Genomic DNA, 27,567 nt, shown 5'->3' with positions numbered 1-27,567 from the left:
AGAAGTTGTATCGAATTAAATGTTAGAAGTTGTATCAATTTAAACGTTTTAATTAATAATATCAATTTAAATTCTAAATTTTTTTAGATGTATTAATAATTTACTCCTACTATTACGCTTCATCTAGAGAAATCTCGTGCAAAATTTATAACTAACCAATTGAAGTTTTACTCAAAATTTCCTTAGAAGATCATCCGTGCATTTATTTTAATAATTTATTTTATAACTATTTTAAAAAATAATTGTAACGAGAGATCTAAATTAATCGATTAAACAAATTCTAAAATAAAAAAAAGATTATAATGCATTTAATAAACCCAAGAATGTAGGAGTATAAATTGAGTATAAATTGATATTTGCCTTCACATAAATTTAGTAAAACTTTTAAACTTCAAAGATATTCAAATCTATAATTCAACCTTTTTTTCTATCAATTCTTCAAAGTCACTACTCTCCATTTCAAACTTTCAGCATTTCCTTTCCTCGTAAAGGTACATCATCCAAAAAAATACACAAAAAAGGAAGAACTTTTATTCATATTTTTACAAGGTCCCCACAACCCACTACAAAAAAAAAAAAAAAAAAAAAGGTGCTTTGGTCATTTCCCACCACTCCCTCCACCCATTGATGCATAAACAAGAAAAAAAGAAGGGCATATCAAGTAAAGCTTTGACAAATTCTTGTTGCTTTAGTTGAGCTTGTCAAGACCTCAAGGCCTGCTTGCATCTTTTAGGGCATTGACATCCATCCCCCTGTTTTGACAAAAGCTAAAAGTAATCTTAAAAAGCAATATAACTATGCCATCTGACTTTGATTGCAATACCAATACCCATCATAAGTGAAGGAGGGGTAACACGCTATGAGTGTTGCGACGACGGGACGCAGGCCATAGGACCCAACACCGATCTATCCATAAGTTTCTTTTTTTTTCTCTTTTTTTTTTCCTTTCATTTCCTTTTAGGATTGTGGGAATGCACATCCCTCCCTCGGCTGATGCTGCGATGTTATTCTATGCAGGAGGATTACTCTCTGGCTTCACAATGCTCGAGCTATCGGGAGGTTGTGTGTGATAAATCGCTGAAGCCAATGATATCGGCATTATGCAGAGTGCCTTTGATTGTAGGAATTGCATTGCGGCTCCCACGTTTTCTTCCATAAGTTTAGCAACTTGTCTCTCTGTACCATCATTCGACCACTTGTCCCATGCCGGTTGGTTCCTACCACCCTCACTTCCTTCTTCCTAGGATGCAAGAAGAAGAACAAATCATCAACGTAAGACCCAATTTTTTATTACAATTTTGTTTATTTCATCCACAGAAAATCAAAACCAAAACAGTATCAAACAGGCTTTTAAAGTCAAAGATTTCGTTTTTCATCTCATTACCTCAACTGATGATAGTGGAATATCCGTTACAAGTGGTGCCACAGCACCAGCTCCACCCAATCTACTCATGCTCAGAACCTGCAAAGAAGATATATATGCAACAATGGTCAATGGATAAATACCTAAAAAGTAGAAAATGAGAAGTGACTGTTGCATCCCAAAAATGAGGGGAAAAGGGGGGGCGGAAATTGAACTATGAGCACATGCAGTCTTGCTTTTTAAATTTTATTAGTTGACTCAACTCCATAAAAATGATTCATATAACGAGTGAAATTCGCTTAAACAAGGAATGGAAAAGCAACTGGCTCTTGAAAGTGAAGACTACAGCACATACAACGATCAAGAGAACAACAGGATTGAATGTAAACACAATCTTCATACATGATAAACAAGTAACTTATCAGGTAATTGACAAAACTATCATGAATATCAGTCGTCAATTGCTTTTCCACAATCTCGAAACAGTTTTTTTAATGGAAATTACATGGATAAACCATCAGGTAAAAAGTCGGAAGGGATTCACTTCACCTTTACTTGGAGGCGAAGGAACTTTACGTAGTCTACTATTTCATCAAGCATTGCAGCTCTATCCGTCTACGCAAAATAAAATATGAATCAGTACCAAACTAAGATTAATCATCCAAAAAAGAATCCTAGAATGCCATTATCTCTAAAAAACAGTAATGAAATTAAAAATCAGGTCAATAGGCTACTCGAGCATCAAATGTCCCCCTACCACCCCCAAAAAAGGAGATCCAAGCGAACATTCAAAATACAAACCATTTATTTTCCAAGGTCAAACTCATGCATTATTAGTTTATATATATATGTATATGTATGTTTGTGTTTGTGTGTGTGTGTGATGTTCAATATGATTTGACAAGTGCTCTCACATGGGCAAGGGGAATACAGGGGCTGAATGAGATGAGGTACATCTTTGGACCAACCAACAATGTGAAGGTACTTTGAGCTATTGACAATAAAATTATTAACCATGCAGAGAAAATCACCATATGTTAAGATCGTTTAAATACCTTATCAATTATCATCATATGTTTTCCCACGTTTTCAAAGTTATGGAACCAAGAGTTAGAAAAAAAACAAGAACACAAAAAAGATCAATATGCTACCATTTTCTAAGGACTAATTTACAAAAGTTAAAAACCGAAATTGAGAACTAGTGCAATTGCCTGAAAGTGAAATGAAACACTAACATTGATAATCCCAATGACTTAAAATATTAGACTATCACCTTATTAACACTCGGTACAAGTTCCTGCAAAGCCCTAATTCTCTCTGCAATCCTTTCTCTTCGTAACTGCAACAAAATGAAAATTACTTCCCAAAACCTAGAAACCAAATAAACAACTCCAACTCCAAAATATGACCAAGCGCTGCAATGATTTTAATACAATTATAATCTAGTAATGCGTAACTGTTTCTGGTTTCTCCAAACTGGTGTCTATCTTACCCGCTCTGCAATACTATGTGGATCAGTTGCCTGTCCTCGTCTTGCCCGTACCCTAGGGCGCATTGCTGGTGGATGAGGGGCTGCACCCATAGTAGCATGCATTTGTTGGCCTTGAAAAACCTGCGAAGAGATTAAGAAAGAGTTACTTAATGCAATTCAGCCACTCCCCATCCACCAAAGAGGATATTTGAAAAGGTATACGAAAGACCTCTACCTCAGGCCCTCAAGGGCAGAAGAATGACAATAATTTCCCATTTCTCTTAAGCAAGACACCAAAAACCAGAAACATCACAGCCATAAGTCATCATCGAACACAGAATAAAACTCAAACGACAAAAATATTAAAATAACACATGTTCAGTCCATGTTATTTGGAGAAAAAGATCATATGTACACACAAGAAAAAGCATAATTCCAGTTCAGTAAGTCAAGAATAAAGACCACATAGCTAGGCAGCTATATGAAGCAACAACAAAACGTGACGAGAAATAAAACATCATAAAAAGAATCAATCCTGCTTCCACAGTAATCTCCATCTATACAAACAATGCTTAATCTCTTGATATGGAACTCCATAAGAATCCCAAGTCAGTTAGTTGCACAAGCTTCCCTGTCCCTTCTCTCATTCTACTTTCCCCATAAACAAAAGAGGAGTGAAATTACAACACCGGAACTCCAAAAACCCACAGAAAGAAAGAAAAAAGTTTTGAGCAACAAAATAAGAATCACGATCTTACATTTTTAACAGACGAAGCTCGAACATCAACAACCTCACCACAATACCGCTTGCCACTTCCAGAAGCTTCCTCAGCCTTAAGAAACCCACTCTTCCCTTGGTCCAAACTCAACCCCAGAGGAAAAGGGGGTCCTCCATGAAACCCAGTTCCACCGACACTTCCACTCCCAATCGTAGTGATATGACCACCACCATCCCCGGAACTAAGCTGAAGCATCATCGGAGCCTGACCCTGAGCCGCTGCCGCCGCGGCAGCAGCAGCAGCAGCTCCAGCCAATCCGCCGTCAGTTCCAGCTAACCCTTGGTCGGAGGAACCAAAAGGGATCCCAAGAATCTGTTCGAGGAAATCATCGGCTTGAGTATCGGAATGATTGTTAGCCATGGAAATAAGGTGGAGTTAGGCGAAACTTGAATGGATGGATTAAGAAGAGAAGCAAAAGAAAGGTTTGAAATAGCATCTACATGCAAGAGAAATGGGAAAAGAGAGATCGATGATATAAATTTTGTTTCTTTTTACGAATTTGGGTTTGTTCGATCTTGATATCTGTGTGTTTGTAAGTTTTCTGTTTGAGTTTTGGTTGAACAGAGAGCAATGTAGAAACGAAGAGACAGAGGCGAAAAAGAAGGAAGCTTTATCCTCCTTAAAAATGTTGCTCCTTTGTCTAAAAGGGTCTACTTTGTCCTAAATTTACATTTCAGCCCTTTAAGATTCTTAATTACGTTTTTTTGGTCAAACGACGTCGTCTTATTGGGAACTTCGTCGGGTTGCCTCGCCTCCATTGTAAACCAACAAACTTGTGTATTTTTCAAGCTCACAAGGGCGGGAATATGAGATACTCCACCATCTCCAATTCCATCTCAATCCATCCATTACACAAAGGAATTGTTTGGAGACTTAAATGTTAGTTTAGATTATTGAAAATCTAAAAGGTGTTAGAATGGGTGAGAAATAAAAAAAAAAATGTATTGGAAATGAGATGAATGAAAATGGTGAAGAAAAAGTTAGGGTTGAAAACTCATGGTCTCTTAGTTATTGAAACCATGTCTCCTTGTTACCATTAGGTCAACACATGATTGTTAAACTTTAGATACTATTACATTACAAACACATTTCTTTTTAACCGTGGATAAGATGAGATCGAGAGCCTAGAGAAATAAAAGATCTGTTAGATAGAGATAGATAGACCAAGGTCATTGAGGCCAACGTCCGACCATAACTACTTATGTCTTTAGAAGACCAATCCAAGTAGATTGTTCAAGCCTCATGCATGAGAAAGCCTAGAGGTAAGAGAGCTTAATAGTAGCACAAAGGATCTAGTGAAGTTTTAATTATAGCTTAATGGCATATGAGAAGTTTAGAGGTAGTTCATATGACCCATAAGGGTGTCTAGTGATATGTTAGAGAAATTATGAATAGCAAGTGGTAGCTTAGAAATCCATGAGAGAGTATTAGTGGTAGCTCAAAGTACCCAAAAGAAGTTTCGTAGTATCATGTAGGTTTTAACAGTGACTACTAGTCACCATGGAGGTTCTATAGTCTTGTTAGGACTAGAATACACCATACAATTTACTCAATGTATGCATATATTCATTATTTTTGTATTATTTTATAAAAAAATGAATCAAGACTTAAATACGAAAACAACACAACAAAAATCACTTAAAACGGAGCTCAAACGAATAAAAATGGGCAAAATGAAAATAGAGTGGTGTTTTCGTAAATAACTCAAACTTCACGGCATCGTGTCCGTCACTTCGTACGTTCATTTTCACACGTCCGACGATTCCATCAATGTCCTTCACGTCTTACGTTCGAATCAGCCGCCAGCAAGAGAAAACGTAAATATTTTTAGGGGTGTAATTGGGTCGGGTCGGGTTTCCTTCAAAACCGACCTAACCTGAAATGCTTGGTTACTTGAGTAGCAGAGCATGACCCGATCCAACCACATACGGGTCAGGTCGAAATGGATCGGGTCGGATCAGTTTTTTCCTTTTTTTTTAATACACTTCAAAACTAAACATCTCATCTCTTTTTTACATTACTCTCTCTGCTGCATCCTCCTACCCCTTTTACATATATTCTAGAACAAACCCCATCCTCCATATTATTATTATTCTTCTTCAACAACACCAATAATCTTTCTTCAGAAAAAGTACATTTTATGTGGTTGTATCATGCTTTACTCTATATGATTCCCTTACTACAAAGAGAATGGAAACGAACATTAGCAACAGAAAAACTGATCGAGTTTTACTCTAATAGAACCTAAACATTTTAGAGGTTAACATGCTTCAAACACAACCCTAATTACACTAAATTAGGGTTCAAAGAAAACATACCTTTGTAGCTTCCCGAAATCTCGAAATCTCGAAAATTTCTCTCAAACTTGAACCAGACCACCACTAGAGTTGACTCGCTAATCTCCGAACTTAGAACCGGGTTGTGGAATCCGTTAATCAAAGGAATTAAAGAGAGATGTGGAAATTTGGAGGGAATTAGATTGAGATGAGTTTAATTTTTGAAGAGAGGAAAATTAAAAAAAGGAAAAAAAAATCTTTTTCAATTTGGAAAGAGGACTATTTATAACCTAATTACATGCAATTAGTTGACCAAAATCTCAATACCTAGCATTCCACTAACATTTAGTGGAATTAATCACCATTTCATTTTCTTTTAGTGGGCTTGGTGTCATCGCCATAAGCTTCCACATAGCCCACTAAGAGTTAGTGGGATTATCCAACAAAAATGTTGGATTTTCCCACTAACTTTGGTCAAGAGGCAAAATGGTCATTTGACCATTCTAGTCAAAGCCAAACTTTGACTTTTTAAGTAAAAAGTGAACATTTTGACTTTTTATCATTTTATCCGTCTTGACTAAATCCAACCTCCTGAGCATGAATCCGCATTCATTTTTTCCAAATTCAAATTACATTTGAATATAAAGCCGGTTAAAGTTTGACTTTTCAAAGTCAAAAGTCAACATTTTGACTTTTTACAACTTTGACCATTTCCATTAATTCCGAGCTTTCAAATATGAATCTTTATTCATATTTTTTAATATTTAAATCACATTTAAACATAAAGATCTTGCTTAAAACTATAACCGATGACTATATTACTTGTAGTTGTCAGTTTCTCTCTTTTTACCTATTTCGAACAATTCGAATTATTCCAACAAGTTGTTCTAAGTTAATTCCATATGAGCTAGCAAGGAACCTAATGGACCTATAGATCATGGGCTCCAACGATCCAAGATTAACTGACTAAACTCTTTTAGACCAAACTAATCAACATTCGTTAACTAACGAGTCATTCCACTAAAGTCTGGTAGTTGCACTCCCCTCACTATAGATATATTTCTGTTCATCTGATATAACCATGATCAGTAAGTTAATCCTTCACAGGTTGTTCGTAACCTCGGCTGGGTCAAAATACTATTTTACCCCCGAGACTACTTCTTGTTCCCTAAGTCCCACTGATCCACTATTGAACAATTGGTTTAAGGTCCAACCTATAAACTGAATCCCTCTCGGGCCAATGAAAGGGTGGGACCCCTTATTCAAGACTTGGATTCAGTCCTTAAGAGAATAACCTATCTACTAATCCTAAAGCACTTTATGTCTCTAGCTATCTACTCGATCTTACCCCTGAAATGGGAGGCTTATTGGGTCAGCACCATTGAGTTGCCCTCACCTATAAATATCTAAGGATAATATCGTCTGAACAGAAGTTTATAGTTAGCTTAGGATTAAGATTAAGTTACCTAGGTCATCATAATCGAAATAGTTAGTTTATATAGTCAACGGTGTTATAACTTAAAAGTGACTATTTCATGGTTCCAGTCTTATGTAAACTCTTTACATAGGATGCCCCCAATTCCATGTCTCTACATGAATGATTTAGGATCACTTCATTTGTACTAACTACAAAGCGGGCCGCATCCATAGAGATTCTAGAATAAAGCACCCAACCTTATTCATTCACTATAGACCGTTTGGGCTATATACTCGAACTTGATCCAAGTTTATGTTTCTACACAAAGTTCAAGTCTACACTAGATAGCCTCTAGACCTTAGTTTATTGGATTCAAGATTATAATATACTATTTTCACTAATAAGTCCTCAATAACCACTTTATTGAGTAGAATATTGTTTTAAACTACAAACTACAAATTTTAGGATATAAAATCCAACAAATTTGAAAAATACTTACCTTAAGTCTTCACAATCTTCTCTGTGCCCAACTCATTTCTTCAATCATCTTCCTCATCTCTTCCATTTATTGTTGATTTTCTTTGACCCCTCAAGCACTTTCTTCCATTTTTTGAGCAGTCTTTTTCATTTGTCAGTCATACTCTATCATTTGTGGGTCACACTCCTCCGACCTTATTCATTGTTCTTCAATTAAGCGGTTAGCGTTTTCAAGGCTAACATTTAGTTCTCTAACCTCTCTATTGTGCATCTCTTGGTCATAGGAAGAGGAAGAATTAAAGGCATTACTCTTTCGAGGCTTGAGCTTCCAACCAAGACCTTTTGAGTAGCTCGGTCACCTACCCAACATGGTCTCACATATTTCGTTCTCAAAAAGTGGTTGAGAAAACTTTGGGATAGGCTGAGAGTGGAGTTCAAACATTCGATTTTGCACCATACAAGTTGTCAGTCGTCAAATGACAAATAAAAGTAGAAAGTATAATAAAACAATTTCATAAAACTTACATGTGCATCCACTGCTGCCTATGAAACGAACTCGCCAATCTTACTTGCGTGTGTTTCTCTGGAGAACTCGACACGGTCCACTGGGCGACCACGTTCTTCAGCGAGATCATGTTGTCATTGAAGGAACAACTTGGATCAACGAGATCGTGCTGCTCTTACAGCCTTGTTGACCATTGATGGCTCACACATTCAAACAATCAAAATGTTACATCCAAACAACAAAAATAAAGTATTGTGAAGTAAAAGTAGTGATATAAATCACATGAAATTGTCAAGTCATGTAATAATCGCAAAGAAAATGTCGATCTTCCATCTGATTCATTAATCTCGATGGTGGGTTCGCACATGCTTCTTCAAGATCGCTGAACTGCTTGAAATATTGATGGTTGTTTAACCTGAATTCCTTCCACGTGCTAAGCATTTGATGCTCAACAAAATGAGTAAGTGCTTGATCACCAAAATCGAGCACAAACCATCACGACAAAAGAAAAATACATAAGGATTAGTTTTCTACATATGTAGGTTTAACATGTATGTTAAGTAATTTATAAACTTACCTGTAGACCGTCCTTAACGACCTCGATGTATTATGGAGGTACATTAGCCCACTTGAGAGCATGGATTGGAAATATGTTTCGCATTAACACACCAATGGCACAGCTGAACGAAACGACATGTGGTGAGATAGGTTTTGTCCCCTCATGGGGTGATCGATACGGGGATCTTTTCGTTTTGCTATACATATTGTTCCAACTCCAAGTTCTGAGAGTGTCGATATCTCCTTAAAGTGGGAGTAGGGGTGGGTTGAAGGGAATCTACGAAGAAAGAACACTATAAAAATAGAAACTTAATTACTTGAAGTGTCTCCCACCGAAGACGATCCTCCCGCGTTATTGAACGTATCGTCCAACTCCAGGTACATATCTGCCTCATGAAAATCGCTGAAAAATGACATAATTCATGTAGACATAAAAACCAACAAACGTGAAACAAATGTGAGTATCTTTAACTAAATGTATAGAAGAACGACCGATGTGTATACGTGAAGAAGACATTATTATTCATTGTCGCTTGATCTGCTTTCAAGTGATAGTAATTGTTCATCATCATCGTCTATGAAGTTATGAGCGACATAATGCACATTCTATCTTTTCACCACTGTAGGATCAACATCATCCCTGTTTAGAATGTCATCCTTAATGTCTTCATCCACAGAATGTCCGACAACAATTTTCATTACATTAAGTTGCTTATTCTCAATATCTTCCACTTCTGGAACGTCCCATATACATTTATTTTGGAACACTTGAACAACTTTCCAATTGATACCATTTAGGGTTATCGAGGTAAAACACTTGATGTGCCTGGATCGCAAGAATCACCGGTTCCTCAACGAACCAAAAATGGGACGTGTTGATTGACTTGTAACCTAGTTCCATGTGTGAAATATGGTTTTTATTGCTGTCTATGTCAAACTATCTACACTTGAATAGCCAAGCACATCGTCCAAGTGGATATTGAACATGCAACACTTCATCTAAAACACCGTAAAAATTGTTGCCGGTACTTCCACCTCCACTACTTTCACCGACTACCATGACTCTACTGTTATGTATAGTGTATCGAGAATAACGTTCCAACGTATAAAATCGAACCCCACCGACAATGCATCTACTGTAAAAGCGAACCTCAATTAAAGGTCTCATTGCAAGTGAGAAGAAATCTTGAGAAAGGTTTTCTCTCTTACGCATTTCTAGAACTTGAAATTGATGTAAATGAATATATATATATATATATATATATATATATATATATAAATTCTGAAATAAGCATATACTAATTCTCAAATTCATTTACTCTATATACCTGAGTTTGAACCAATAAGGAAATGCTCGTTAATATCTTTTAAATATGTAAGAAATGCTTTGACCCTGGCGATGTATCAACCTTAAGTGTTTTCTAAAGTACATAATTGTGAGTTTTTGTGACGACAATAACAAAAATTTAAGATAGCGAATGAAGTATAAAGTTGAACATGCGTACTTGTGGAAGTCCGATATTTCATGTACATTAGAGGATGTACCAATGAAAGAGGTGTTTTCCTTCTTGAGATATGCTTCGTAAACTTGATGCTCTCGATGGCCGTACTTTCTAAACGAACACTTCGAACTCACCAATCATCTCGTCCTCTGGAATGATGTCATCATTTCATACAACTCTAGTGAATTGGATCTCAATCACACTTAGATACCTCAAACACAAAGTCTCTGATTTATTCATCGATCAGATATCCTTCTGTGGATTTGCTATTGTCCCACTTGCACGAAAAAATGTTGCATATCGAACAACTTTGCAAGTATACTTTTAGAGTAATAGATTCAACATTTATAGTTAGTTATTATTCTTTAATTTTTCCCTATAGAAGATAAACTGCATAATTATATTTTGACTAAATTTTTTTACTCGTTCTTCAAGACTGGAATCAATAAACCACACTGCATATTTTAGCAACGACTTTTTGATACTCATGTGCTGACATTAGACAATAAGAAAGCTGAATGGACAGATACAACAATACACTTAAATCTATGGACAGAAGAAGATTTGGAATACTATTTTAATATAGCTCTTGGTGATTACTAAGATAAAGAAGGGTGGAGAGATGTCAACTATGTGATTGACTGCATCAACATAAGAGAACAGTGGTTGGCTATTGCAGCTGATATGAGGAAATGCAAGATCTACGTTTTCGACTCAATGCCAAAATATGTTGAGAAAAAACTTATTGATGAAGCTCTTGAAATGCCTGCACGATGCATCTCCTCACTTGCAATTGCAATTGGAATGAATCTTCATTCAAAACATTTCAAATATAGCCCTTGGCCAGTAGTCAGATCGAATACCACATTACAAAAAGGGCCTTCATTAGATTGTGACATTTTTTGTTCAAAATTTATTGAATGCCTTGTAACAAATGTTGACCATGATTGTCTAACTATGGAAAATATGAAACTATTTAGACAACAGTATGTACTGGAACTTTGGACAAATAAATACTTTTAGTAAATAAATATATATTTGGTTCTTATACTTTTGACTGAGTGTTTGTATTCGATTAGATAGATATCACAAAACAATTGTATAAAGATATAAAAAGATTCGTGTAGAGAAATGTTCATCGTGGATATATCTTTAAGCGATCGTTTAGTAAAGTCTAAACGATCATCTTAAAACACATAAAAAATATTAAGCGATCGTTTATAAACCACAGTAATATCTAAAAGAATATTAAGTGATTTCCTAAGCGTGCATGTATAAAATATTAAGCGATCGTTTATGTGTATCACACTAAAGTAAAAGATCGTGCATACATCTTTAAGCGATCGTTTAGTAAAGTCTAAACGATCATCTTAATACACATAAAAAATATTAAGCGATCGTTTATAAACCACAATAATATCTAAAAGAATATTAAGTGATTTCCTAAACGTGAATGTATAGAATATTAAGCGATTGTTTATGTGTATCACACTAATGTAAAAGATCGTGCATATATTTTTAAGCGATCGTTTAGTAAAGTCTAAACGATCATCTTAATACACATAAAAAATATTAAGCGATTGTTTATAAACCACAGTAATATCTAAAAGAATATTAAGCGATTTCCTAAACGTGCATGTATAGAATATTAAGCGATTGTTTATATGTATCACACTAATATAAAAGATCGTGTATATATCTTTAAACGATCATTTAGTAAAGTCTAAACGATCATCTTAATATAGATAAAAAATATTAAGCGATCGTTTATAAACCATAGTAATATCTAAAAGAATATTAAGCGATTTTCTAAACGTGCATGTATAGAATATTAAGTGATCGTTTATGTGTATCACACTAATGTAAAAGATCGTGCATATATCTTTAAGCGATCATTTAATAAAGTCTAAACGATCTTCTTAATACACATTAATAATATTAAGCGATCATTTATATATCTAATGTCTAAACGATATCAACTCTCCATCAAATTTAATATCAAACGTGTATAAATAATAATGAAAGAGAGAAAGTACGCATTTTCATTAATTGTTCAAACCTTGCCTTGCTTACAAGTCCTACTATTATGTCCTTTATGATTACAATTGGAACATCTGGTTTAATTACTAAATTTGCCAACAGATGAAATTCTTTGTTTTCTTGGTCTTCCAACCTACCGTTTAAAGACTAGAGGTAATATTTTCATGACAAAATCTACAACTATCCACTCAAAAATGAGATCCAACAAGTTGAATACAACCATTGTATGTTGCTGATAGTGTTTCTCTACAATAAAACTCAGATACATAAGAATAGGTATCTAAATTAAGCATTTGTAGAACAACAAGAGCATGTGCACAAGGAATTTCTTCAACATCCCATACTCGGTAACTACAACATCCCACGTTTAACTTCACAATAAACTGTTAATTTCCATATATCCGTTACTTGGTATTTAGTGTTGTACTTATTGGATCAACCTAATACATAACACAAATAAGGACAATTAATAAAATAAGAAAAAATAGATTTCAATCTCTGTATACATTAGATATATATAGATATCAATCTATCAGTTTCTATCTGAGATAGGAACAGATAAATTGCTATATTTATTTATTAGATAGACAGAGATAACAATCTATCTCTAATTGTCCAAGATAAAAAAAATTCTTATCAATAGTCTTCTCGACTTTTCATGTTCTAAACGCAGAATGTTCTCAGTCCAAGAAGTCAAATGACACTTCATTGTAGAAGCAGCTTTACTTCGTTCATAAAACCACTTTTGCAATACATCCCTAATTAAACAAAGCATCGTTGCCACAGGTAGTTCTCTAAGATCTTTAAACACCGAATTTACACTTTCTGCACAATTTGATGTCATCATTCTATACCTTCATCTACATGAATATGCCCGAGACCACTTCTCAAAACCAACACTACTAAGATAATCTCTAATATTTGAACAAACAGACTCCATGCATCTCATGTGGTACTCAAATTCTTCAATAGTGTAGACATAAGCACAACTAAAGAAATGCTTATCAAGTAGTGAATCCTTAAAATGGAGTTTCAAGTTATTTAAAAGATGTTTTGTGAACACACAATACTCAACATCAGGAAACACTCTTAAAACTCCTTTGGGGATGCTAAGATGCCTATCAGAAGCAATGACTGAATTAGCCCACTCTGAAAAACTATCTCGTATCTTTTCAAAAAACCATATCCATAATACATCATTTTTAGATTCTACAATGGCAAAAGTAAGAGGAAAGATTTTATTGTTACCATCTTGTAATGAGGCTGTTAATAGAATGTCACCAAACTTACACTTCAAAAATGTCCCATCAACAGAAATAATAAGTCTACAATATTTTCACCCTTCAATTGATGCACTAAAAGCCATAAAGCAAAACTTGAAATGACCACGATCATCCATTTCTACCACTATCATCCATTTCTAAAGCAGTGCATGTATATATAATAATTAAAAACACATTTCTATCAGCACAAACAAAAAAGAACAAAAAAATTATGAAAGATGCCAATATTGGTCTATCTAGATAGATTGTGATATTAGTCTATCCACATCTATCTGCAAATCAATTTAAATTTGATATAAAAAATTGATCATACCTGCGTTAGATTCAACCAATTTATCAAAGAATCTTGGAATCAATGCATACGATTCAACTGTGTCACCATGTAATATTTTTACCATATGTTCCTTTGCCCTCCAAGCTTTTTGGTAACTTATATTAACACCAACATTTGTACGAGCCTTATACACAATCTCTTTAGGAATGGAACGATCAGTAGTCATGAATCTAAAATCATCTATCAAACAATTGCCAATTACTGTTGAAGAAGCTTGCATGTGAGAACTTCGGGCAGTACTCAATGAACAATCATGGTCAGAAGTGTATTTTCGTAGCATCCATAAATCACTCTTCTTATAAAGAGATGCCCTTACATACCATTTGCAACCTTCTTGCAGACATCTAAGTTCAAGAGACCTCAAATTTGATACTGTAGTTCTAAATTGAAAGTTGTTCTTCACTGCTATTATGCAAAAACACTTTGAAAGCACTTCTTTACCTTTAAATAAACTTTATTCCTTCAAATCAGAATGATAAGAGATGTCTCTTATAACTTCATCATTTGAAATAGAAGAAGAAAAACCTATATTCATTGACATATCAACATTCTCCCTTACACTACTAGATGAAGAAGACGTTCCCAAACAATTAACACTTACATGGACAACTAATGGATGTCTACTAGTTGCATCTTTAGTAAAAGCTAAATACCAAGCAACATCACTGTCTTTCTTTATCGGCACCACAGTTTGAACATTACTTTTACCAAAATCAAGTAAAATAGATAATTCTACTGATTCATCCAATTCAAGTTGTTCACATGTCAAAGAAACTAAAGAATTAAAGCTGGCTCGCATATCTACCAAAATTTCGGACATTGAGTAATTCTCATAAACATTGCAGCCATTCCACTGACCTCCATAAAAAACAACAATAGGAATAAACATTCTAATTTGGAAAAGAAGAAAATATAATTAAGTATTTAGATGTAATAAGAGAATACTAAACAATCGTGTAAAGAAGTTAATAAATACTAAACAATCGTTTAACACCAATAGACGATCGTATATGATAAATTAAATCATCGTATAGAATAAACTATATACGATCGTTTAAAGACATTGATCGTTTAAACCATCGTATTCAATTTGATACACTATCATTTAAAGATGCCGATCGTTTAAACCACCGTATTGAATTTGATACACGATCGCTTAAAGATGCTGATCATTTAAACAATCGTATTCAATTTGATACACGATCGTTTAAAGACGTTGATCATACAAAATATTGAAAATATTGTGTTCATAAAGATGAACAATTGTGTTCATATAGCAAAACAATCGTTTGTATATTGTTAAACAATCATGTTGATAGAGGTAAACAATAAAGTAATTCAATGAAAATTATCCTGAAAAACTTTAAACTATCGATATTCATAATGAAATACACAATTCTTAAAATGATTTTTAAAAGTTTAAAACGAAAAAAAAACCTTAAATTCTTACAAACAACAAAAGACTCAAATGACATTCATACTGAAATATGAATTCTTAAATCAGCGTAAACAATAATCAAAATCTTCAACGATCTTTATAACAAAATACAGGATGCTTTACAGTAATACCTACATATTTTAAACATTCTATCTTCCTGCCAAAATATATAATTTTGAATGAAATTTTATAATCAACTAAATCGTTCAAAGAAAAAACAATATTTAGAATACTCACCGAAACCAAAATAACTAAGACGAAATTAACAGAGCAATATACACGATCTTGATTGTCCAAGATGACAAGAAGAGAAACAATGTTATCGAAGATGATGGATATGAGAGCGAATGTTGTCAAAAATTACGAAAAAGGTAAAGAATGATCAAGATGAAAGATATATAAAAGATGAGATGAATAACTCGGAAACGACGATCGTGAAATAATCGTGAAGAAGAAGAAAATTAGATATGAAAGATTGTTATAAAAGATTAAGGACAAATAAGAAATTCTGAAAAAATAATTTGCCTTAACGGGCTTGTTATACGTGTCGTAAATAGTTTACAGTTTTGTTACATTTATGTAAGTTTTCCTAGATATTATGTAATTTTATTAATTTCTTTTTTTCTAAAATAGTAAAAATGTGATATTGAAATATTTTGTCCAAAATAAATTTATTTTTTTTCCTAAAATCATAAATCAAATAAAATATTAAAATATTTTTTATAAAATAAATTATTTTGTTTTTTCCTAAGTCAAATGTAATAAATTGATTTTTTTAAATGATAGATATTTTCATTAATGATTTTTATTTTTTGTTTTAATAAAATATTTTTACAATAATAATAATAACAATAACAATTATCATAAGATTTTATATTATTACAATTTTTTTTACCTTTTTTTCTTTTTTAACAAAATAAATAAATAAATATCTTAGCCATTATTATAATGACTATATATTTTAAAGAATAAAAAAGAAGTTGTAGGATAAAATTAGGTAGCTACAAACATGTCGAAGGACTTGTTTCTCCAACTGTTGAAAACCTTGATATGCATCAACTTAACCAAAAAGTTCAGGAAGAAAAATTCTGAACAACTAAGGTATAGCTCATTCCGTGCTTCATTAAATAACTTATGAAATATGTTTATTGTCTCTTGTTTTACTCCAATATTAAATGGCATGTCACTCTTCAGACCTTCCTTCGTTTCTTCTTCGTGTTCAATCGGGGCTTGTAAATCATTAAGCATACCCAACATTTCATTTTCTTCAGAAAAGGGTTACTGTTAGTTCCTTCATCAAATCTTTTTATACCTATTTGTAAGTTCATTGGCTCTTCATGATACATATAGTCTTTATAGAAGGGGGATATTCCAATTGTTTAGCTCCATACCCTCTAATGAGTCCCAAATTGAGTTCATATATCTCTTGCATGGATACCTTGTTCGTCCATACTCATCGACGTGATACTTTGCAACCTCTAAAAATTGGGACACACTCTCTCTATACTCAATCAAGAACTTATTCCTAAGTTTCTTCCAAGCCTTGTCCAACTTTAAAGACCTAAATAATAAATAGGTTTGATTCCTCTTCTTAAATGCTCAAACGTACTCCAAGCTACACCTCAATAAGTACCCAATCTCCCAACTTTCACTAAAGCTAAGTTTAAACTAAAGAAGCTATCATAATTGCAGGATAGCCAGAAAAAACTAACCACAAATTACTTCAATCTTTACAAACTACCTAACACTTCCAACAAATGTTACAATCCATTATAGGCCCCCAACAATTTCAACAATTTCAACAATTTCAACAATTTCAACAATTTCAACTATTTCAAGGAATAAAAACATAATAACAAATTAAAAACTAAAGGCTACCACAACTGCAAGATAGTTAGAACAAATCAATGAAAATGCTTTTAACTAACACTTCCAACAAACAATTTTCTCAATCCAATATAGGACCTAATCCATTATAGCTCCACCTATCAACAATTTCAATAGGTTACCCCCTATTTCAAAAATTTCATTAATTTAAACTCTCACTCTTAACAATTTCAACAATTTTAATAATGTAAACCCCCTTCTAAAAAATTTCAACAATTTAAACCTCCCTTAAAAATTTCAATAATTTAAACAATTTTAATTTCAATTTCAATTTCAACAATACATTTTATACATACATTTATAAAAAAACAATTTCAACATACACTTTATACATAAATTTATTTAACTTTAAAGAAAACAACAAAGAACTTACTGGAATCTACAGCAGCGAAGGCAGAATAGGACGACGAGCGGGGGACGGTGAGCGGCAGAGCAACCTAGTGGCAACGACGATCGGATGGTGGATGTGGACGAAGAATGGCAAATTTCTCTAACCTTCTTTCTCTCTTTTCTGATTTGTAGTCAGTAAACACAAATATGAAAATACATAGGGGATCTTCCAAACGCACACCGAAAACGTCGGGAGGTTACCCCTGATCTAGACGTCATAAGTAAAACATCGAGACTAGTGCACCCTATTCCTGATGTTTTACATATGGCATCGGGAATAGGTTCCCCTCGCCCGACGTTTTGTGCATGGCGTCGGGGGAAAAGAAAAATTATTATTTAATTATTTTCTTTTCTCCGATGTGGTCAACATAGACGTCGGGATTGCATACCACATTCTTGACGTCTATATGCATGGCATTGGAAAAAAGAATACAATTAAATAATATTTTTTCCTTGCCCCAACATCGTACACGTCTACGTCGAAAATGGGGTAGCCATGCCCAATGTCTAATCAATCGGGTCGGGGAAAAGGACTTTAATATTTAATGTTGTCCTTTTTCCCGACGTATACATTTACGATGTTAGGGATGGGATGTCCAGTCCCGATGTTCCATTCGAGAATAGTGGCCTTTACCGACAAGCACCTTATGGCGTCGGCAGAGGTGCTATTTTCCAACGTTCATGATGTTGACACCTTTTTATGCAATGACTCTTTATTTACTTTAGATTTAATTTTTTCCCTAAAACCTTTGTTCCCTAGTGTTATGATGTATATTTATATTATATGTCCATTATCGTAATTGTACATACAATCTTGGGTTTCTTTGTTCTCTATATATATGTAACTTTACTCTGGCTCTATATGAATAATAAATACACTTTTCTCTGAATTCTTAAGTACATGGTATCAAAGCTGTTAGGTTTAGAGACTTCCTTCTCCATTAGGACTTAAGTTTAGGTCATCTTTGAGTGTTCGTTTGTCTACACCGCATGTGAGCTTTCTGTACCACCAATTTTTTTTTCACAGCCTTCACGCGTCGACGATGGGAACAATAGAGCCTTCTTTTGACCTACGTCTTCTGGACTTGTGTCGAATTCTATTTTTTGGTTAGTTTGTGTAGTTGGATCCATTAAAGATTATTCGGGTTTGATGAAAATTAAAGACTGTGACCTCGTTCTAGTGTTTGTGGTTGGTTTTGTTCCAATTTTGCAATTGTCTGGATTGATTTATTTTGTTTGTATGGACTACAATCAGTGTGTACCTCTGGTATAGCCAACATAAAAAAATTGGTAGTTTCTAACATTATTCCTTTAGCCTCTAAGATCACAGAACATAAGTTAAATTTAATTATTATGATTGGCGTCAGACAATCTTGTTCTATTTGAGAAGTACTAATATGGATGATCGTATGACCAAAGATCCCTCAAAAGATACAATGAAAAATTGGCTTCGTGATGATGCCCGTCTATATCTTCCTATCAAAAACTTCATTGAGAGTGAGATAATTGGATTGCTTCATCATTGTGAATCTATTAAAGAACTTTTGGAATTTTTAGATTTTCTATATTCAAGTAAAGAGCAAGTATATAGAATGTTTGAGGTTTCTATGTAGTTTTTTCGTGCTGAACAAAAATAAAAGTCTATTACCAGCTACTTTATGCGTCTTAAGAAGATAACTGTCAAACTTGCTTTGTTGTTACCCTTTAGTCCTGATTTTAAAGTTCAAAAAGCTCAACGAGAGAAGATGGTTGTTATGATCTTTTTGAATAAACTCTTGCTTGAATTTGGAATGGCAAAGGCACAAATTCTCTCTGACTCTAAGATTTCATCATTAAATGATGCTGTTGGGGTTGATGTTTTAAATCTCGTAGTCTTGTAGTTTGTAATTGTACATATTATACAAACATTTTATTTATCTAATAAAATAAAGTGTTTTATTTTATTTGACATTTAGTTGCATTAACCCACAAAACCAATAAACTAACATCCAAGGTTATCTTATTTAACCTAAACATGTATGTGGAGACATACAAGTGACTCATGTTTAAGTGATAACCCAAATGATCTGTAGTAGATGGATAAGGTTGGATACCTTATCCCAGTGACACTACGAATACGACCTGCTTTGTAGTTGTTACAATTGTTCTAAAGTACTACAAATGATTTGATCTTAATCATTCACGTCCAGACATTAGAGCGAGGGTATTCTATACAAAGAGTTTGTATAAAATTGGATCATGAAATGAATAGTCTCTCTTATTAACATCGTTACTAGTTGAGACTACATTTCACAAGAATGAACATAGGTGACTTGACCTGAATCCTAAATGAGTTGTGAACTCCTGCCTATCAAGGCGGTCCTTTGATTTGCATGGGTGAGAATGACCTATTATTGTTGACTCATTATGCTTACCATTTTGGGAATTCGTCTGATTGAGGAGTTGAGAACACAGCTACACAAGAAGGAATTCACTCCTCTATAAATAGAGTAAGTAGAGAAGTTGCTCTCTTAAGGACTGATTCCAGGACTTGAACAATGTGGTGCCACACCCTCTCTTGGTCCAAGAGAATTTCGGTTATAGTGAGACTATAATTATTGTTCATCAGAGGAATCAGTGGTACTTAAGGAGTTAAATGTAACTACAGGGACAAAACGGTAATTTTTGGCCTAGTTGTATTTATAAGCAATTTGTGAATGGTCATTGTACTGTTGATTGGTTATATCTAATGGACACAAAATATATATACAGTAAAAAGAGTGCGACTATTAGTCTTTAGTGGAATGACTGATAGTTAATGAATGAAGATTAATTTAATTAAAGTGTTCAATTAATTAATCTCATATCATTGGAGCTTTAATCTGTAGATCCATAAGGTCCCCTTGTTAGCTTAATAAGGATAAATGAGAATCAAATTTATTTTGGTTTAATTTAAATTGTTCAAATTGATTAAAGAGAATAAATTGTATATGATACAATTAATATAATGTATTTGATACATTATAATATAAAGTTTTTTTTAGAGAAGTTAATATTTGAATATGATTCAAATAATAATAATAATATGAATAAGATTCATAAATAAACTATAGGTTAAGTTAAAATAGATTCGATTCATATTAGCACTATAGATCATATGAAACATCTAAACCATTGCTTATATTATATATGATATAATATAAAGTTTATATAATATGAGATATAATATGAATTAAATTTATATTAATTTTATTTTATTAATATATTTAATTAATAAAATAACTTCCAAAGAGAATAGTGAGTTATTTTATGTGTAGAGAGAGTGAGGGAGTTATTTTGATAACTTCTCTCCATCTCTTTTAAGATGGTTGAGATATATAGAATCACTCTAAACTCTCTGCTCTCTGATCTCTCTGTTCCAAAAAGAAAAAAATTCTCTCAAAACTTTTCCCTCACCAAATTAAAGAAGTCCACAACTCTCTGTTGATTCTCACCTTGAGAATAACGAGGAAGACTTCGTGGTGTTTGGAGAATTCAAGAAGTTCTTAGAGGTTCTACAAAGGTTAGTTTCTTTCCCTCTTTTTCTCCTTAGAAGCATGCTTAGGCTTTAGTTTTGTTTTTCTTTGAATTTATTGGTTTTACAAATTGAATTCCATTTACAACGTTCATACACTTCTGCTTTGGAAATTCCATTCCTTCAGATGCTTTCACTCATGTCCTTCACATTGAAAGCTCCTCGACTGGTGTGTCTATTCCTCAATCCAGTAGTGCTCTCATTAGCAAGAACAATAACCCCCGAACACCTCAAGCAATGGATAGCAATGTTCAGAGGAATAGTTATGATTATCGAAAACCAGATTCTATAGAGATTGTTTGTAACTACTATCGTAAGCCAGACCATATGAAATGTGATTGTTGGAAATTGTTATATAAAAATAATCAACGATCTTAACATGCTTAGATAACTCCCACATGTGATAGACCAGAGGCGTCAGTTACTATTTCTGCAGATGAGTTTGTTAAGTTTCAGAACTACCAAGAATCATTACTATTGTCATCTTCATCTACTTCTATTGCGTCCATTGTTGCCCTAGGTAATACAAAGTGTCTTCTTACATCATCTACCAAATGGGTCATAGACTCTGGTTCCACACCCATATGACAAGTAATTCTCACCTATTTTCTAGACCGTTGTCCCCTGCCCCTTTTCCATCTGTCATATTGGCAGATGGCTCTACATCTTCTGTTCTTGGCTCTGGCACTATTCACCTTACACCATCCTTTTCTTTGTCTTCTCTGTTACATTTGCCTAACTTATCCTTTAATTTAATTTCTATTATTCAACTTACTCATGACCTTAATTGTGTTGTTTTGTTATTTCCTGGTTATTGCTTGTTTCAAGATCGTGTGACGATGAAGACTATTGGTAGAGGATATGAGTCGGGAGGCCTTTATCTCTTTGATCACCAAGTACCACAAGGTATGACATGTCCTATCGTTCCTTCTCCCTTTGAATTCCATTGTCGTTTAGGTCATCCATCTTTGTTTGTGTTGAAGAAACTTTATCCAGAATTTAGGTCTTTGTCCTCTTTACATTGTGATTTATGCCAATTTGCTAAATTTCATCGTCTTAGTTTGAGTTCTCGAGTCAACAAACGAGTAAGTGCTCCATTTGAGTTAGTTCATTCTAATATATGGGGTCCATGTCCAATTGTATCTCAAATAGGCTTTCGTTATTTTGTTACTTTTGTTGATGATCATTCTAGTCTAATTTGGTTATATTTAATGAAAAATCGTTCCAAGTTATTGTTTCACTTTTGTGCCTTTCATGCTGAAATAAAAAATCAGTTTAATGTCTCTCTCAAAACTTTGCGCACTAATAATGCGAGAATATTTTTCTCATACTCTTGGCTCTTACTTGTCTAAACATGACATTATTCATCAATCTTTGTGTACTGACACTCCATCTCAAAATGGTGTTGTAGAAAGGAAAAATAGGCATTTACTTGAAACTGCATGTTCTTTATCGTTTCAAATGCATGTTTCGAAAACTTTTTAGGTGGACGTTGTTTCCACGACTTATTTTTTTATTAATAGAATGCCTTCATCTATTCTTAGTGGTAAGATTCCTTATTGTGTTCTTTTTTATACTAAGTCTTTGTTTCCTATTGCTCAAAAGATATTTGGTTGTGTCTGCTTTGTTCGCGACGTTCGTCCTTATCATACTAAGTTAGATCCCAAATCCTTGAAATGTATCTTATTGGGTTATTTGTGTGTTTAAAAGGGGTATCATTGTTATTGTCCTACCCTTAAAAGGTATCTTGTTTCGCCTGATGTTGCATTTTTTGAAGATATACCCTTTACTTTATCACCATCGAGTTCATGTCAGGGGGATGATGACAATATTTTTATATATGAGGTTACCTCTCCCACACCATCCTCTTCCACTGTTGCTTTCTCGATTCTACTCTCGACGACCTCCACCACAACCTTCAGACTTATGTCCTCCATCAATGCCTCCTTCATCATGTGATCCAGGACCAAGTGAGGATCTTCTCATTGCTTTTTGCAAAGGTAAATGCAAGTGTGCTTACAATGTTTCTTCCTTTGTTTCCTATCACCAATTGTTTCCTCCCACATATGCTTTTATTACGTCTCTTGACTCCACATCTATTCTTAACACTGTTCATGAAGCTTTATCTCATATTGGTTGGCAAAATGGTACTTGAGATTTGGTATCTCGTCCTGCAAAAAAGAAGGCCATTGGTTGTAAATGGGTGTTTGCTATTAAGGTGAATCCTGATGGAACAATGGCTCAATTGAAAGCTCGTTTTGTTGCCAAAGGTTATACTCAAATCTATGGAACTGATTATTCAGATACATTTTCTCTAATTGCCAAATTAACTTCCACCCGCCTATTTCTTTCCATGGCTGCTACCCATAAATGGCCTTTGCATCAACTTGACATTAAGAGTGTTTTACTGCATAGTGATCTTCAAGAGTAAGTTTATATGGAGCAACCACCTAGATTTGTTGCTCAAGGGGAGAGTGATAAAGTATGTCACCTTCGAAAATCTTTGAATGGTTTGAAATAAAGTCCACGTGCGTGGTTTGGTAAGTTTAGTCAAGCTCTTATACGCTTTGGCATGCAGAAGAGTACATCCGATCATTCTGTTTTCTATTGCCAATCTGATAATGGTATAGTTTTACTAGTTGTATATGTTGATAATATTGTTATTACTAGAAATGATGCATTGGGTATTTCGTCTCTCAAAACTTTCCTTCATGGTCAATTTCATACGAAAGATTTGGACCAATTAAAATATTTTTTGGGCATTGAAGTAGTGTGAAGCAAGAAAGGTATTTATTTGTCTCAATGAAAATACTTACTTGATTTGTTGTTAGAGACAGGAAAATTAGGAGTCAAACCAAGTGGTACTCTGATGATGTCAAATCAGCAACTTGTTAAAGGAGAATTATGTAAAGATCTTGAGAGATATAGGCGATTAGTTGGGAAGTTGAACAACTTAACAGTGACTCGACCATACATTGCTTATTCTATAAGTGTTGTAAGTCAGTTCATGTCTTCCCCTACAGTGGATCATTGGGTTGCAGTAGAGCTGATTCTATGTTATCTGAAAGTTGCTTCTAGACGTGGGATCTTATACAAAGATCATGGACATATGAGAGTTAAATGTTTTTCTGATGCTGATTGGGCGGGATCTCGAGAGGATAGGAGATCAACTTCTGGATATTGTGTTTTTGTAGGCGAAAACTTGGTATCGTGGAAGAGTAAGAAACAAAATGTTGTTTCTTGTTCGAGTGTTGAGTTAGAATATAGAGTTATGGCACAATCTGTGTGCGAAATAACTATTATCTGAAATAGGCTTCAGTATTACAGTGCCAGTTAAATTGTGGTGTGATAATCAAGCTACACTTCACATTGCATCTAATCCTATCTGTGCAATAAGCTGGGCATGATCGACATATTTGCTCCAGCTTGAGGGGGAGTGTTTGATGTACATTTATATTATATGTCCATTATCGTAATTGTACATACAGTCTAGGGTTTCTTTGTTCTCTATATATATGTAACTTTACTCTGACTCTATATGAATAAGAAATACACTTTTCTCTGAATTCTTGAGTACACCTAGAATCCTTTGTGTCCTATGATCGGTTATATTTTTATTTTCCATGTGTGTCCTAAAATCCTTTGTGTCTTAAGCTTGATTTAAATTTTGTCCTAAAATCTTTTGTTTTTCATGTGTCCTAAGATACTCTCCTATACTAGTCGTCGACTCCTCTATAGAACCTTAAAGTTTCTTGGATTTATTAGGCTTGGCCTTCTTTCACCTAGGAGGGAGGGTTTACTATAAAAGCTTTTGAGGTCATTTTTTGCTTGAATTGTGTCGGAAGTTAGAACTTTTTTTGGTTGGTTGGTTGGTTCTATATAGAGTTCTTGCATCACTTTGGGTTGTGGAAAATGGAGGCCAGGATCCTTTCTTTTAGTTTGGGGCTAAGAAGCATGCTCAAGACGTGGATAAAACATGAAATGTTTGTGTACATTATTATACGTCAACTTTTGAAAAAGTAGGAACCAGACGAATTGGGGATACATGTCTCCAAAAGAACTAGGGTTTCATTGAGAAAACGAATGAATACACAAGGTGATAAGGAAAAGAAAAACCAACAAAAGGAGCCTTAAGGAAATTCAAAGAATTAACTATAAAAAAGGGTTAAAATCCATAAGAATAAAGCCTAGTAGGTAATCTTAAAAGACCTTACCAATATGAAACCCAGTCTCTCTCTTTTAACTTTTCCGTCGACCTCTACTCCTAAAAATTCTATGACTTTACTCTAGCAAAACCCTTAAACAACTTCAAAAGAAAAAGGCTACCACAAAGATTTGGCTCTCCCTAAAAGGGACAAATATGAAATCTCCTATATAACTTTTTTATGTTTTTGAAATGTTAAAGCCATGAAGATAAGTTGTCCAAGGATAAAAATGAAATCTTCTAGCTACAACGTTCCAACTCTACTAATGCTCATCCTAAAGATAAAATAAAAAACCAGTCCTTATCTTAGACCCCACTAAGTCATAGATATATGGAAATTTAATTGTAAATGGTCCGAAGTCCAGCTAAGCCTCTTATGTTCTCATGTGCAATTTTTTCACAATATCAACTTGGAATATTTAACAAAAAAGTTTCCATTTCCTTATGAAAATAAGTGGCAAATTCAAACAAGCATCTTTGCAAAATTTTATCATATTTCCATCTCTAAGCTTTAACCATGAATAATAAGATTACACCAAGCACTTTTAACTTTGCAATATTCCAAAGGCTCTTAGAGTTTCACTCTTGTTTGTCAGTGATAAACCTCTCATCCTCCTGCAATGTATGCTAGAAAGCATTTTCCTAGAACTTCTCTTTTATAAAAGATGCATTCTACTTTCAACTTCGATTGAATGCCTCCTTACATGTGGAAGTTATGGACTGTCGTATTACTTTTCTTTGGGATACACATTCTAAATTATTTCACAATGTATGCGTATAAAATTGTTGTTGTTGTTGTTGTTGTTATTGCTTTTCTTTGGGATACATATTCTAAATTATTTCACAGTGTATGCATATAAAACTGTTGTTGTCGTCATTGTTAGGATTTTTTTTATTATTATAATATTCTATTTCCCTTGATTGCTTATTGGACCTCTGTTGGTATTGGTTTTTTAGCTTATGTGCTATCTAATTTTGGTTTCATTTTTTCAACTAGTTTGTTAGGTGTTATGTGTTTCCTCTAGTGTCATACCCTCTTTGTACCTCAATAGTTTTTCATCTCCTTTTAATTTTTCACAATTTTATGTTCATTGTAATAAACAGGGCTGGAAAATAGTATGTAACTGAGAAATGAGGCCTGAATTACTACTTGCTAGTTTAGTGGCTTTTTCCTCAAGGTTTTTTCAATTTTTTGGCATCCTTTTTCTGTATTTGTAGCTATAGAAGTTGTTTAATGATTCTGATATGTTTATCTATGTTGGGTTTCAACTGAGAAGTATAGTTTGGTGTCATTGGTTGGGACTGTTTCAAAATCTTGATTTTCTTACGACCTTGGAACTTAAGGGGATGCTATCATTGATTTGTTGTTTTTCTAAATAGTTTGTTATTCTTTGGTTTTTGTTTCTTTTTTGGATGAATTTTGATGCAGGTGATTCATATCTTGTTGCTGGTATTGATGGTGTTGGAAGTAAACTAAGTGTCACATGGTTAGATTTGAAGCTAACCCAATGTGGGAAACTTGGCTAAATAATACGCTCGCGTAGCCAAGTGTCACACGTTGGGTTAGCTTCAGATCTAACCACGTGATAGTTGGTATAAGAGCAACTTGGTCCCTAAGGAATTGTTGATACCAAGTGGAAGTTGGTATCAAAGCGACAATACCAAGGTGAAGCGGTATCTCTGTGATAGTTGGTTTCAGGGACAATGAAACCAAGGGATGAGTAATACCTCCTTGACGATTAGGTGGTATTTGAATTTCAAGATTTGGTAAATCTTAAAGGTTTGTGCTTAGGGTGTATCAGAGCAACGGTGTGAGGATCTAGGTACCCCTAAAGTTGTTTGCCCTACGTTTTGACTCAATGGCATCTAAGGAAGGATACAAGTCACCGGTTGAGCAAGTCGTTGAAGGGCCAACGACAAGAGGACGCACTGCACGACGTTCCCTATCGTGGAAGACGATGGCGACACAGAAGAAGGTCGAAGAGCATCTTACGAAGTTGGAGGAGGGATTGGAGGAGATGCAGGCCGAAGTCAACAAGATGAGCGGGTTGATGGAAGAGTTAGTCTAAGATAACGTGAAGATCTCAAAA

At 34.1% G+C, this 27,567-nt stretch overlaps 1 protein-coding gene across 2 annotated transcripts; it reads right to left on the bottom strand.

Annotated features, from left to right (window-relative positions):
* Window positions 1-400: 400 nt before the first annotated feature.
* On the bottom strand, window positions 401-4,215 carry LOC103492616 (transcription factor UNE12). 2 transcript variants are annotated; one of them, XM_008453044.3, is made up of 6 exons: window positions 3,593-4,214; window positions 2,856-2,975; window positions 2,637-2,702; window positions 1,913-1,978; window positions 1,385-1,462; window positions 401-1,240 (listed from the first exon to the last, which is right to left on the bottom strand). In XM_008453044.3, the coding sequence occupies exons 1-6, from the start codon at window positions 3,971-3,973 to the stop codon at window positions 1,010-1,012; spliced, it is 942 nt and encodes a 313-aa protein (XP_008451266.1). In that variant the 5' UTR covers window positions 3,974-4,214; the 3' UTR covers window positions 401-1,009. The 2 variants fall into 2 exon arrangements, with proteins under 2 accessions (XP_008451266.1, XP_050947951.1); XM_051091994.1 differs by lacking the exon at window positions 1,913-1,978 and having other exon boundaries at window positions 3,593-4,215.
* Window positions 4,216-27,567: the final 23,352 nt, after the last annotated feature.

The sequence above is a fragment of the Cucumis melo genome, chromosome 1 (genome assembly GCF_025177605.1).
Source record: "Cucumis melo cultivar AY chromosome 1, USDA_Cmelo_AY_1.0, whole genome shotgun sequence".
NCBI classification, from domain to species: domain Eukaryota; kingdom Viridiplantae; phylum Streptophyta; class Magnoliopsida; order Cucurbitales; family Cucurbitaceae; genus Cucumis; species Cucumis melo.
The sequence above is the reverse complement of the archived record's forward strand: the minus strand, read 5'-3'. Positions and strand labels throughout refer to the sequence as shown.

Excerpts from the sequence above, each read along its gene's own strand:
- LOC103492616 (XM_008453044.3), bottom strand. The coding sequence starts at position 3,973 with ATGGCTAACAATCATTCCGATACTCAAGCCGATGATTTCCTCGAACAG. Across the intron at positions 2,703-2,855 it reads CACATAGTATTGCAGAGCGG|TTACGAAGAGAAAGGATTGC; the intron begins GTAAGATAGACA and ends ATTTTGTTGCAG. Across the intron at positions 1,463-1,912 it reads TCCTTCGCCTCCAAGTAAAG|GTTCTGAGCATGAGTAGATT; the intron begins GTGAAGTGAATC and ends TCTTCTTTGCAG.